Below are 13,078 nucleotides of genomic sequence, written 5' to 3' on the forward strand. Positions count from 1 at the left end.
ACTCACCGTTCTGAAATACAGGTCTTCTTGGCAGAAAGCAGGAATTGCTTTGAGGTGAGAGAGACATGCACCTGTGTGACCTGTGCAGGCTATGTACCCACCTTTGGGCCTTAGCGTCTTCTTCAGAGTGGGAGTAATGCTGTCTATCTTCATAGGGCTCTTGTGAAGATCAAGGGAGAGAACACACATAAGGGGCACGGCAGGTGCTCTGGTAAGGGTGTGCTGTGTCTGTTCTTAGACTGTGTGTGGCCTCCCCGTGCATTCTGGAAATCCCCCACCACGATGAAGTCGGCAGTGGGGGCAGGCCTGACAAGTCCTCCTGTGGGAGCAGCTCTCCAAGGCCGAGGTTGACAGAGCCTTCCCTGGCTGGTGTAAAACCACCACATGACCTTTGGCAATGTGGCAAAGAAAAGCAAGTGCACACTCTTACTGTTTTGTGAGCATTTCAATGTAGGTGGTGCAGTGCTTTTAGGTTCTAGACTTTTACAAAGAAGTGTCAGGATAGGGTAGGCCTTCTATGAAGCATTTTTGTGGGATGAGGATGCAGTAATGAGCCCCTGAAACAGAAATTGTCAAGTCAGACTTCTTCCAATAGCTGATATTTTATAAAATTTAGAGTTTGCCTTCTCAAGGAAAATTTCCTGCTGCTAATGAAATATAGCCAAGGCTTGCTTATCCATGGAATACCAGAAACAATGCTTTCTGTGACACACGTTTCTTTGATTTCCTGGGCTCACATACAGAAGAAAAACATTTTCAGATAAACTTGGGTGACTTTGCTTCTGTGTGACAAGCCTGTTGCTAAACTCAACTATTGAGAAAGCTTTCAAGAAACACTAGTTTGGGAAACGTGATTATAACGGGAGCCTGTGGATTTACTTCTTCACCAGGAAGGCCAACCTTTCATGTCTTATTAGAAATAAAAGGCACAATATTTACTACAAGCCTGAGCCATGAAGACAGAGAAGTGAGGTACAAAAGCCATTTGACAGTGGCAATCTCAAATTAATAGCCTAGTTACAGTCCACCACAAACTGGAAAGCCTCCTTCATGTCCTGGGTTTGGGTTAAGTTGCAATCCTCACAGTGGTAAGAGTTTTTGTGGAGGGATGGAAACCAGCTGTGCTTTGTCCTCTAAAAATCTGAACTTTAAGCACCTGTTTTGGGTGGCCCAAGGGGTCAGTGTTGCTTCGAATGTATATTCTAATTAGGCACCTTCAGCTTGTCTTAAAAGTTAAATGGAAGCAGAAGGACTGACTGGGTGCCAGCACCACCCAGCACCTCTTGCAGGGGCTACCCGACTCCTTCTGAAGGAATATCTCTGCAGGCAGTAATTGCACAGCTTAATTCTTCTAGACTGAACCACTTCAGATTTATGCCAGTGAAAAGCAAACGTTGTTTGTAAGTCATTTAATTGTGTTACTGTCTCTCAAGTTTATCAGATGCTGCTGAGGCCAAGAGGGCTGTGCGCTGTCCTGTGGGATGCTTCAGAGTGCTCCCAGGCTCGTTCTAAATGCCTACAGCTCAGAGACCCCCAACGCTGCTTCTTCCAGACTCATAACAAACTACTAATTTAACGGGTTCAAATGGTATTTGTCTCAACTCAGGGTGCATGTTGAAGGCTGAATCTCCAGCAAGAGTTCACGACCTTGATTACAGAGTACCATTAACTAGTACAGACGTGGGTTCAAACCTGGTTTATTAAGTTCTTTGGTTAAATATTGTTTCTACATCTTTTCGGAGCATTATAAGAACAAAGATAATGGTATTTTATAGAAAGACTGAAAACATCTTTCGCTTTTTCTGAGCAAAGACTGAATTTACATTGTGCACTATTATAAATTCTTACAGTTAGGCCAGACTTATAAAAAGGCAGGGCTTTTGTTGTTGTTTGTTTTGAAAAATAGATTCTCCTGGGCTAGCTAACATCACTGTCCTGGGACCCAGACGCACAAGAGTCTCTGGATAAAGGCTGCTTGGCACATGGTCAGGGAAGGTGGTCAGCTCATCATGTCCAGACTGCATGGCTCGCTGCTGCCATCATTCCGCAGGGCCTCCGCCACATCTCTTCTGAAGACGGACAGGTTCTGGGTGAACCTGTGGAAAAGGAAGAAAGGCCGAGGGCAGTGGCAAGGCTGAGGCTGTATGAGCCTCTGCACGAGAAAGCCACTGTGGAGCTCAGGACCTTGGAGAGCGCCCCGATCCTGTTTGAGCTCTTTCCCCCGCCTCCGCCGCTGCCACTACTGTTAAGCCACCAACACCACCCCTCCCCCACCCCCTTTCCCTTCCGGAAAACAAGGGTTACCACCAGATACACTTGGACCATTTTGAGGGGCGTATTTCGTGGGTGTACTATTTAAAACCTGTTTTTAAAAGTCAAATTACACATGGATGGTAAGGAATATAAAAAGAATCAAAGCTTATGTGCCAGGCACTGTTTTGAGTTTATTTTTATTTTTTTTAAACTTTTTTTTTTTTTTTTTTTTAAGATTTATTTATTCATTTAGAGAGAGAGAGAGGCAGAAACACAGGCAGAGGGAGAAGCGGGCTCCATGCAGGAAGCCCGACGCAGGACTCGATCTGGGGTCTCCAGGATCACACCCTGGGCTGCAGGCGGTGCTAAACAGCTGCGCCACCCGGGCTGCCCTGTTTTGAGTTTATATATAAATTCATTTAAGCACCACAAGTCTTCTCAAAGGTAGGTATTTGTATTCTCATTTTGCAGATGAGAAAACCATGCTAGATTACTTGGGTTCAAATCCTGACTCCACCCTTAGCTAGGTGATCTTGGATGAACACTTAACTTCTTGTCCAGGTACTCAACTTGAGTAGCTACCTCATGGGATTGTGCAAAATGAGAATTTACCGAATCAATTGGGACAATGCCTGTAAGTATTCAACATAATGCATGGCACATGGAAAGCCTCACTAGCTGTACTCACTTAAACAGGAGGGCTGTCACACATCATTTCACAGGGCAGCTCAGGGGGTGGTACTCAAATTCCCAAGCCTCAGGTGAAGCAATGTCCCCTCCTCAGGTACCTGTGGTGTCCCCATTCATTGAGTCTCTTCTGCAGGCCTCAGAGGTTGCCCCTCTGCCTGACAGAGGATTGTAGCATGGGATGAGTAGTCAAGAGTGTGTCTATGGAGCCTATAGGACTTGGTCTTGTATTGCCAGAGACCAGGCTAGGGACCCTACCACATGCGGCTGTGGTTACTAGGACTGATGCCTTGCACTTCAAATGATGAAGCATCTGAATATTACCAATTCTATTAAAGAATGGGGCAGGCAGCCCCCAACCCCCACCCGTTGTTTGTTATTGTCTATTTCTTCCATTAGAAACTCTGTAAAGCAAAACCTGGAACAATTAGTTCACCACTAGTGTCTTCAATGCCTGGCACATAGTAGATGCTCAATAAAATTTTGTGCTCTAAATAAATGAATGGATGAAAGTGTACCTGGTAAGTCTGGGTTCCTTTCATTTAGATCTCATTGGCAACTCTTAAAGGTCGGAAAGAGGGAGGAACTAATGTTTACTATGGCTCTTATGTCCTAGGCACTATGCTTCATTACATCCTGTCATTTAAGTGTCACCACCAGTTTTGTTGGTGAGAAAACGGAGGATCAGGGCAGCTGACTGCCTTATCCACTTCCACACAGCCTGTAGAGGGCAGGGATAAAATTTAAATTGGAGTCCATCTGACCTCAAAGCCTGTGCTTATTCAAATGCTGGGAAGCCTTTCCTTGACCTTCATAGTAGATCTGGGCTTTCCTTCTTTTGACCTTTGCAATGAGTTATATTTTATATCTTCTGTGGGACTGTAGAGTGTGTAAGGGCACAGGAATGCATTTCATTCATCTGTGCATCCCTATGCAGTGCCTAGGACTACATGTAGTGGTGCTTTAAAAAAAAAAAAGCAAGTACCCAGGAATATTTATTGGATGGAAATAAACTGAGTCTAGGATTACGAGGTTTCACATCAATGTGTGAGCTGTGCTCAGCACGATGCTGTCATTCTCCACAAGCCAGAGATGCTGAGCTCACCAGGCAGTGCTTACCTGTCTCTGTTCTTGATGGACAGGTTCTGCTCCACTCCTTCCATCAGGTTCCTGAAGCACTGGGCCAGGACCTCCTGCTTGGGGAGAGGCTGGCTGTTTATCAGGCTTGCCCTCAGTTCACTGAAATACTGTGGGGAGACAGAACAGCCTCAGGGCCCTGACTCCAAACCTGGGCCCCCAGGGAGCTGGGGGGAGGGTCTCAGTGTTCCTCACTCTCAGAGAAGTCTCGGTCCAGGCCCACTTTGAATGTTAAGCCTTCAGAGAAAACCAAGGCAAGAGATACCTTTCTAGGTATAAACTGTACTGTTCCTTCTCAAAGAAATCTCTTGCGATGATTGTTCTACTGTTACAGAACAATTGGGGTCCTCTGTGGGGGACCGAGCACATGAAGGCCGTCCTGATTCTCATCTCCACTCATCACAGAAAGGATGAAAGAGGAAGTTCTTCCCCTCATCTAAAGCCGAGGGGAAGGACTTAAGAGGGAGAACTTGGGGTAACTGGAGGAGAGACCCAGGGCTCTCTCAGGCTGCGTCATTGTCCAGGGCTTTAGTGACTCACTCCTCACACGTGCCCAGACTTTGTCACACGTCCCTGTCCCCTGGGTTAGGCGGGGTGGGGTCGCTTTGCTGAGGTGGGGCGGTAGGGGGGCTTGCTTTGTTCTGGGAGGGCCTTAAGGCACGAAGAAATGTACCTGTCATACCTAGTCACAAAGAACTGCACACCCCTTCTCCTCTGCTGGGGTCTGCAGGCTTTTATACACACACAAGCTCTCACGCGACACATAGCCCCTGATCACTGGAAACAGCTTAATTTCAGCACAAAGACAACATTTTGCCAGTCATGTGTTTATCCTTCCAAGCCCAAACAGCTTGATATTTAATTTCCATCATACATTAAAACAGCCCACATCAAAAACACACATAATTAATATGTAGTCAGACTAATACTTAAATACTATATATCAGAGGCATTACGCTTAAACCACAGTGTCTTCCTGAACAAGATTGGGAATGCACAAAACTACTTATTTTTCCCTTTTATAATGATGCAGTGACTCACACCAAATAGAAAATTATTAGTTTTTCATCCCAAACCATGAAATATTGCCTCCATCAGTAAAGTATAATATTGTGATGTCATAAGCTTTTTCTAAACACTGAATTTGCCCTTATTCCCTCTCAATCATTTTAAAAGAACTGCTCTCTTTTATAGAGCTTGGATTTAAATCACAATAACACCGAGGGAAGATGAATGACAGTGCTATTGAATGTGGCTAAAATTGGATACTTCAGCACAGGTGAATGATGAGACAGCTCTTCTCTTTTTGATATATTTTCTTCTTCTATTAGTTTCCTTCCAAGGCTGGGATTTCAGTTTGAATTTTAATGTATGCGGCTGCCTCTAATCTCACTGTCTTTCTCCCCAGTACTATCTTATTGTATAGACAATTCATTCTCCTGAGCAGTAATGCACTGTTCCTACTGACTGCTGGGGAGACAGGGGTGGGGTCAAGAAGCTGGAGGGCCTGGGAGGACGCCCAGGGTGGCGAGTGGACTTAGAAGCTGGAGACTTGTGCTCTCAGATGAAGGGTGCTTGAGTCCCTGAGGGGACTACTATCGTGTAGGTTAGTGGGGACCCCAAATAGAAGAGGGAGCCAAACAAGGAGCAAAAAGATTTGTAGCTCAGAATTCCCCTGGAAATAGGGAAGGGGAGTGAGGGTGAGCTTGAAGCACTACTGAGCAAAACACCTGCACGATGACTAATGGGGGTGTTAGATTCCAGAAGTGCTGCTCTTGAGGCCTCCAATGATCTGAGGCCTTTGGGGGAATATGGCCTTGCCCCTGAGTGCTCAAGGTCCCAGCTCAAGCTCTGTTGGTTCTTCTGTTCTTCTTGGCACAGCTTGGTTTGGTGTCTGGCTTCTCCCTCCCCGCCAACTACCACCTCCTGTGGACCTTCCTGTAATCACACTCACCTTCTCGTTGAGCAGGATGAGCCCCAGAAGAGGCCTGGACACTGACCACTGGTTCCGACAGTCTTCAAAGACAATGATGTTCATGAGGACAGACATCATCTAGAAGACAGAGTCCAATGAAGACCTTGGCTCAGAGGTCTCCCCAATCTCAGGTCTTTTATGGGCTCACCTTCTACCCTTACATCCTGCCAACAGCCATGAGGACTCCTCCTGGACAAAAAGCTTTGACTCTGTAAGCCTCTAATGCTGGGGACTCTTGGCCAAGAATCCCAGCTCCCTGAGGAAGAGTTACTACCACCAAAAGCTTTGGTGAGAACCTTCTGGGTGGGCAGAAGTCAGAAGTTACAGAGCTAAGAGGAGCAGTCTCTGCCTTTCAACCCTGCTATGCTTTCCTCCATGTAAGTAGCCAGGTAAAAGCCCAGCTCGCCTTCCTTCCTGACTCTCACTTCACCAGAGGTCAAGTTACAGAGGGACAACACCTCTTAGAGGGAAGGAGAAATGGGACATGTTCCATGTGACCTCAGAATATCCTGTTCCCTGCGGGTTCAGGCACATTTGTTCTTCATTCACTAATTCACTCACTTACTTGCTTTGCTTTTATTTATTTTTGTTTTGAAAAAAACTTTTTAAACATCTTATTTATTTATTCATGAGAGACACAGGGAGAGAGAGAAAGAGAGAGGCAGAGACATAGGCAGAGGGAGAAGCAGGCTCCACTCAGGGAGCCTGATGTGGGACACGATCCCGGGACTCCAGGATCACGCCCTGGGCCGGAGGCAGGCGCCAAACCACTGAGCCACCCAAGGATCCCCCTGCTTTGCTTTTACATGTACATACTCATCCATCCTAAATTCAAAGTCTGCAAGACACATAAGGGAGGTAAGATAACAGGCGTCTACTGCAACCTCTGTTCTGGAGGAACTAGAAGCATCCTGGGGCAGAGCACAGAGAGATACCCAGAAATCAGGCTGGGCCAAGTGCAGTGGGCTAGCAGCAGATGGAGGAATGCTTCTGGATCTTTGAGGAGATGACAGGGAAGATTCCATAGAGAAGGTGCGGTTTAAGGAGAACATCATAAATTTGTTGTAAGCAGAGAAAGCAGTGAAAAAAGAGGTTTGGAAAAAAACAGAGTGTGGCTGGAGAGAAGGGACGGGGTCCAGAGAAGCCAGACGCCAGGGCCAGGCTGGTAGGTCATGCTGGTGAGCCTGGACTTCATCCTGAAAAAGTGGGAGCCCATGATGGGTTTGTGGCAAAGGAGAGACACGTGCAGATCTGCACTTAAGCAAGATCCCCCTGGGGACAAGCATAATATGTATGGCTGTGGGTGACTTAAAGGAGGAAGGCCAGGGTTGGGGCTGCAGGGGTTGGGCCAGTGGCAGTGAAGTGAGCTTCGCTCCCCTGCATGGAGCTGACGGTACACTTGCCTTTCCTTGGACTCTTTACCTCCCATCTCTAGTCCCGGTTCCACAGCACCAGAGCTCCTGTCCTCCAGAGAGTACAAGGGAAGTGGCAGTCATGTTGCAGAGCTACCACCCACATGACCCAACTGGGCTTTGGTGAAGTCTGCTCTTGTCCTCTGGCACTTCTGCAATCCAATCTGCCCAGTGATCTCAGGCCAGTTACGGAAGCTCTCCCTCTCTGTGTCAGTTTCATTAGCTATCAAGAGGGAAATAATAATCTAGCACAAGAATGCTCTGAGAATCAAATGAGATGGTGGAAATAAAAAGTGTTGCAGAGAGTAAAGAGTGCCATAAAGATTTAAGGTATATGATAACAAGAGTAATGAGCATCTTTGTAGCTTGAAACATCCGCCATCCTATTCATCATCATCATCCTAACAGTGAGGCTGGTTGCAGATGAAATCTGCCAATTCCACATTTACTGTATGTCCAGTCTCTCTGGGGAGAGGCTAGGTCTTAAGCCTGCCACGTTGAACATCCCTTGGAGATTACACATTTCCATGTACAATCTGACAAGCCACCCAAAGTCTTAGAGCCACAAATTAAATTGACAACCAAAACTAACAGATCTATGGAGACAGTCTAAAATATTATGGGCTTCACAATCTGAAGGCAGAATGGATATTTTAATGGAAAAGATTAAAGTTAGAGGCACCAAACTCCTCCAGTAACTGACAAAGCATCCTGAAGTGATGTGCCAATTACTTTATACGGTTCTCCCGTGGATTCATTTGTCTGAATGCATGTATTTATGTCTGTAATAAGTAAGGAGATGTTTGAATAAAATGCTTTTCTAAAAATAAAGTTGGCTAAAATGTCTGATTTAAAATTTTTTTTTTTACTCTTCTGGAAAAAGGGAGATCAGTGAACAAATCTGCTCAAGTGGTATTGATGTAGCAGCTCATTTCCAGAACTCTTTTTTTTTTTTTTTCCCTAATAATCCAAAAGGGTTTGGGGGAAAAAGCACAAGCAATGTGGTGAATTCCTTTGGAGAAGCTCCCCCATCCCACTCTGGAAGAATACTGGGTGAAATGCTTAAGTACAGAATCCTGTTCCAGGTAGTGCAAAATCTCTGGTAGAAGGCTCTCTGTGCTTAATGACACGAACACCTGAACACTGAAAGGAGAACCCTTGGCCACTCTGCAGCAGTGCACCCCAGCCTGCATGGAGTCACACAGCACCACAGGACTTAGTACAAGGAGTCCTATGAGCAGGGCCCCCACTCCCCCAACTTCTGCTCACTTCCTCTCCTGTTATAGGACGGCTGGCATGACCATTTCAGATTTGCCCAACCAAGGCTACATTTTCCAGGCCTTGGTCCAAAACATACACATTATCCACTGTATTATCTCAAGAAGCTCTTCTACTCTACCAGGGAAGGGATCATTTGGGAAGAGGAGTTGTGTGGCTTGGTCCACTTAGAAAAAACCATAATCCACAATGCTTCAGCACTTTCTCCTTTCTTCTTCCCACAAGCTTCGGCATGAGTTTGTAGGAAATGTCTCTCAGTGAAACAAAATCAGCATGGTGTGGTAGGGACGGGTTTTGGAGCCAGTCAGGAATGAGGCCAAATCTGGCCTTGCCACTTACCTAACCTAGGATGCTGGGCAAGTCATTAACTTCTCTGAGCCTTTATTTCCATACATATAAAATGAGAGATTATAGGAACTACTCTGAAGGGCTGCTATGAGGACTGACTTCCTTCATCTGTGTCAAACATTTTGTACTGCCTGCCACATAGTAGGCACTCAATAATTACTAGCAACTATGGTTTCCCTCTGTGGTGTGAACTAATGGAATTTCAGGGCTCAGGGAATCACCCCATTTCATGTCTTGATTATGTCCAGATAAATGAGATTACAGTCTCCTCACAATTATCTAACATCACTGAGAGTTGCAGTAAAAAAATAAGCCACCATAGGAAATAGTCCCCAAACCATCCATATTTGGTCTGGCACATGAATTAGCATGGAGTCTGAATAACAATGTTTCTGCTGTTCTGAAAACTTGTCATCTTCCAAGTCAAACACAAAGCTACTACAAATACCTGACCTGGAAAGGTAAGACAAAGTAATGTGTCATCTGGATCTCTGTTCGCCCCTTGGCCCCTCTCCTATGCTTCCACTCTAAGACGCTTTGGGCACAAGCCTGAAGCACAGTGGGCCCTGCAACCCAGATATGCTGGTCACACTCTCCCAGTGGCAAGGTGGTGACCACACGCTCTCGCATCAGGAGCTTCCTGTTCACCTCCTGCTGATGTAGAATAAGCAAACATGTGGTTTGTACTGAATGCTTTGCTGCTACATGGTGAGCGTGTACACTAAGGAAGTTGGAGGCTCAGTGGTAGAAGCTGTGCAGAGCAGGATGGCTTCAGTCACATGGCCCAAGTGAGTGCACGGTGATGACTGGTAGTGAGACTAGTCTGTAAACCCCGGGGTACTGCGACCATGAGGGACTGTTCTCTGTTTCCCTGGTGCCCGGCATGGCATCTGGCACATATCAGAAGCTTAGAAAATAATACCTGAATAAAAGAATGAATACATGAATGAATGAATGGGAAAGGATGAATGAACTATCAACAGTGAAAGTATAAAGAGCTGAAGAACATTTTGAAAAGGGATTGTATAAAAAACAGAGAGTTCTAGCTTCAATCTCTGGCTAACAACCGAAATGGGTAAATACCTAAATTAGTACACCATTCATTTCCAAGGCTCTTGCCTCTGTGTGCAGAGCCTGAGAACCGTCCTAAGCCCCTGGTGTCCCTCCAGCCAGCAGCTCCTGGGGAGAACCCTCGGGGGCGCTACCAAGGCTGAAGGCTAACCCACGGTCTTCTCTACCCACCAGCACTTGCACCTAAGAGAAGCCGTGCCCGATGAGTCTTCTCATTGCCCAACTGTCCTAACAGTTGTTGCTTATGGAGAGCCTTCTGGGTGCTCAGCACTCTGTTTGGCACATGCATATGCTGTCTCTAACCCTCAGCTAAACTTGAAGGAGGCATTATCATCACTCTGTAGACTAAGGATCTGAGGTCCCCAGTCAGTAAGTTGCTTGCATGAGGCATCAGGCTACCAGCTATCAGGATGTGAGGGACAACCCAGGTTTGCGCATGGGTCTGCCTGGTGCCGGAGGCCATGCCTGCTCCATCACGCCAGCCTGCTGCCTGCCACTGTTGGGCTGTCTGCAAACACAGCAGTGGTGACGGGGCAGTGTGTCTGGCTCCTGCTGTGGACTGCTGGAGCACTGATGCTGGGGGAGGGAGGCTCACTTCTGGGCACGGCTCATTTGGGCACCTTCCCAGGTATGATGCCCGCATACGTCTCCCCTGCTCAGCCCCCCTGCCACCTGCTGAAGAGTCAGGCAGCTGCTGCAATCCCTGCAATTAGAATCCAGGGCAGCAATTCCTAGAGAGTTTGCAGATCTTCCTGCCTCCTACCTAAAGCTTGTATAAATGTGGTTAATGTATTTTCAGACTCTCAAGATGAACAACTGTAGACATAATTAATAGATTGTCTCTGGAAAATGGTCCATTGAATGTTTTTCTAAAAATAACAATTTCCCTCCCACCAAAAGTACCATGTACACAGTAATTTAAATTAACATCGTTGAAAACATTAGTAAATTAAGATAATTTCCTTTGAGTTACAATGTTCCCTACAAGGTGAACACTTTTCACTGTCAGTGTTCTTAGAGCATATTGAATAATGTAACTAAAAACTATTCCACAGAGTTCTAAGAAATAACTCTAACCCTCCTTCTGGCTCCCGGCCTATATCAGAAAGACAAGAACCTGAACCTGGAACGATGCTATGAGCCCTGACACTGCAGGGATCAAAGCCTTGGTCTAGTGAGGGAAATCCAGCTCTTTCATCTCTAGCCTAGCCTCTTCTTTCAGGGTCATGTTCATTTCAGGTATACTGCAACTCTGCTGCCTGTTGATTGGGGATATGGAAGATGGGAATGGGATAAGAGTCATCTGTCTTGTCTGAAAGATGGTAGAAAGGGGGCCTGAGAAGGAGGCTTTGATTTGACAAAAGAAGGACAGCTAGAGAAAAGGTGAGGGCCATGGATGAAGCCTCCCTGTGTCTGAATCTAAATGGGAGTGGGGGAGGAAGACAAAGCAAGGATGGTCAGGGTTGTGCCCAAGATGGTGTATCTGCAGAATGAGGGGTCTTAATCCATTAGGTAAGGAGCCTTAATGGGAGAGGAGTAGAATATAAAATTATCTGCATCTCTGGCCAAGCTAGATTGTTTTTGATTTTGATACAATGAGCTGATGATATTTTGAGGAACGACCAATGATAAATGGACCCAAAACTGAAGAGCTGCTCCTGAGTCTCTGGAATCTCTTGGTACATGTAATTGGCCTTTCAGAAGCCCAGGAAGACAGGAGCGGGAAGGTTGGCCCTAGCTCAAAGCAACGAAATAAAAACAGGATTGCCTGGATAGTGCAGTAGGATCTGAAAAGGCAGAGAAACCTCTTACCCAGCTCCACAGTAATTTCTCTGGAGCCCCATGCCCAGGATGGAGATCCAGGATCTGAGAGAATCTGAATGCTGCCGAAGGAGGAAAAGCTTCCAGGTTCTCAGTGCTTGTGGAAGTAAGGGAGTTACTGTCATTACCGAGTGCTGTTCCTGAGGCCACGTGCACAGCAGATATTGAAATGTGATCCTCCTCAAATTAGATACTACTCATCTTTAGGGAAAAAGAATCAATTGTTCTCTTCGTCTGCTGTCGACTGATGTGATATTAGCGGAATGTTATGAAAAATGAAAGCAATAGACAAATAAGCATATATTTTCCTGCCTGGATTAACTAAGCCTCACCATCTATGTTACATTAAATCTTTTAATATCTGTACATATTAAGTGCTTTCCTAAATACCTATTGTGTCTTTACAGCATAATAATAGTACCAAGTATTTAGCACTTTAAATGAAAAAAAAAATCGAACAAAATGCAAGATACAGTGAGCCTCTTTTTTTTTTTTTTTTTTTTTTTAAAGAAATGAGATTGCAATCAATTATAGGTGACCCATTCTCCTTTGGAAAGTCATTTGGGAGTCCTGCCTACTTGGCCTTTACAGAATACTAGTTTTGCTCTTGAAGTAAAAAAAAAAAAAAAAAAAAGCAAAAAATCCTTTTACCAATAAAGGTATTGCAGGACTGGTTAACTAAGCTGTTTTTGGTCCTGAATTAGCAGTGCGTATTTCCACATCTAATCCAACATCACTCTCTTCCCCGACCCCCTCCTACACAAAGTTAAAGGATGCTTTTTCTCCAAGTGATAAACTGCCTAGGATATTAAAAAACACCTCTCTCATCCACTGTAAAATCTAAGGAAATACACAACCTAGTTTTGCTGGTGTCTCAATTTTCTCCATTACCAACATTACCCCTAGTTCTGAAAACATTCATTTTAATCATAGTTTATTGGGGAAAGAATTACCTGCCAGTCTTCTGGCTTATAAGAAAGAAGATAAAGTTGGGATGAAACTTCAGGATTAATTAATTGAGAGTACTGCATGTAATGTCTCTACTCTGAACGTTACAGTGCACATCACAATGAAAACAGTTTTATTTTCCATGGTT

At 45.3% G+C, this 13,078-nt stretch overlaps 1 protein-coding gene across 6 annotated transcripts in view; it reads right to left on the reverse strand.

Annotated features, from left to right (window-relative positions):
- Positions 1-1,681: 1,681 nt before the first annotated feature.
- The window catches only part of RANBP17 (RAN binding protein 17), a 301,098-nt gene continuing 289,701 nt past the window's right edge, over positions 1,682-13,078 (reverse strand). For 4 of the 6 annotated variants that reach the window (XR_005358198.1, XM_038534775.1, XM_038534774.1 and 1 more), the window contains 3 exons: positions 6,032-6,130; positions 4,060-4,187; positions 1,682-2,096 (listed from right to left, as the gene is read on the reverse strand). Coding sequence is in view for 4 of the 6 variants with exons in the window: in XM_038534775.1 (XP_038390703.1) it covers positions 2,000-2,096; positions 4,060-4,187; positions 6,032-6,130 (324 nt within the window). In the remaining 2 variants the exon portion in view is untranslated. Of the gene's footprint in view, positions 2,097-4,059; positions 4,188-6,031; positions 6,131-13,078 lie in introns of those variants that run through there. The other 2 variants (XM_038534773.1, XR_005358199.1) reach the window with 2 other exon arrangements.

Source organism: Canis lupus, chromosome 4 (genome assembly GCF_011100685.1).
Source record: "Canis lupus familiaris isolate Mischka breed German Shepherd chromosome 4, alternate assembly UU_Cfam_GSD_1.0, whole genome shotgun sequence".
Classification (NCBI taxonomy): domain Eukaryota; kingdom Metazoa; phylum Chordata; class Mammalia; order Carnivora; family Canidae; genus Canis; species Canis lupus.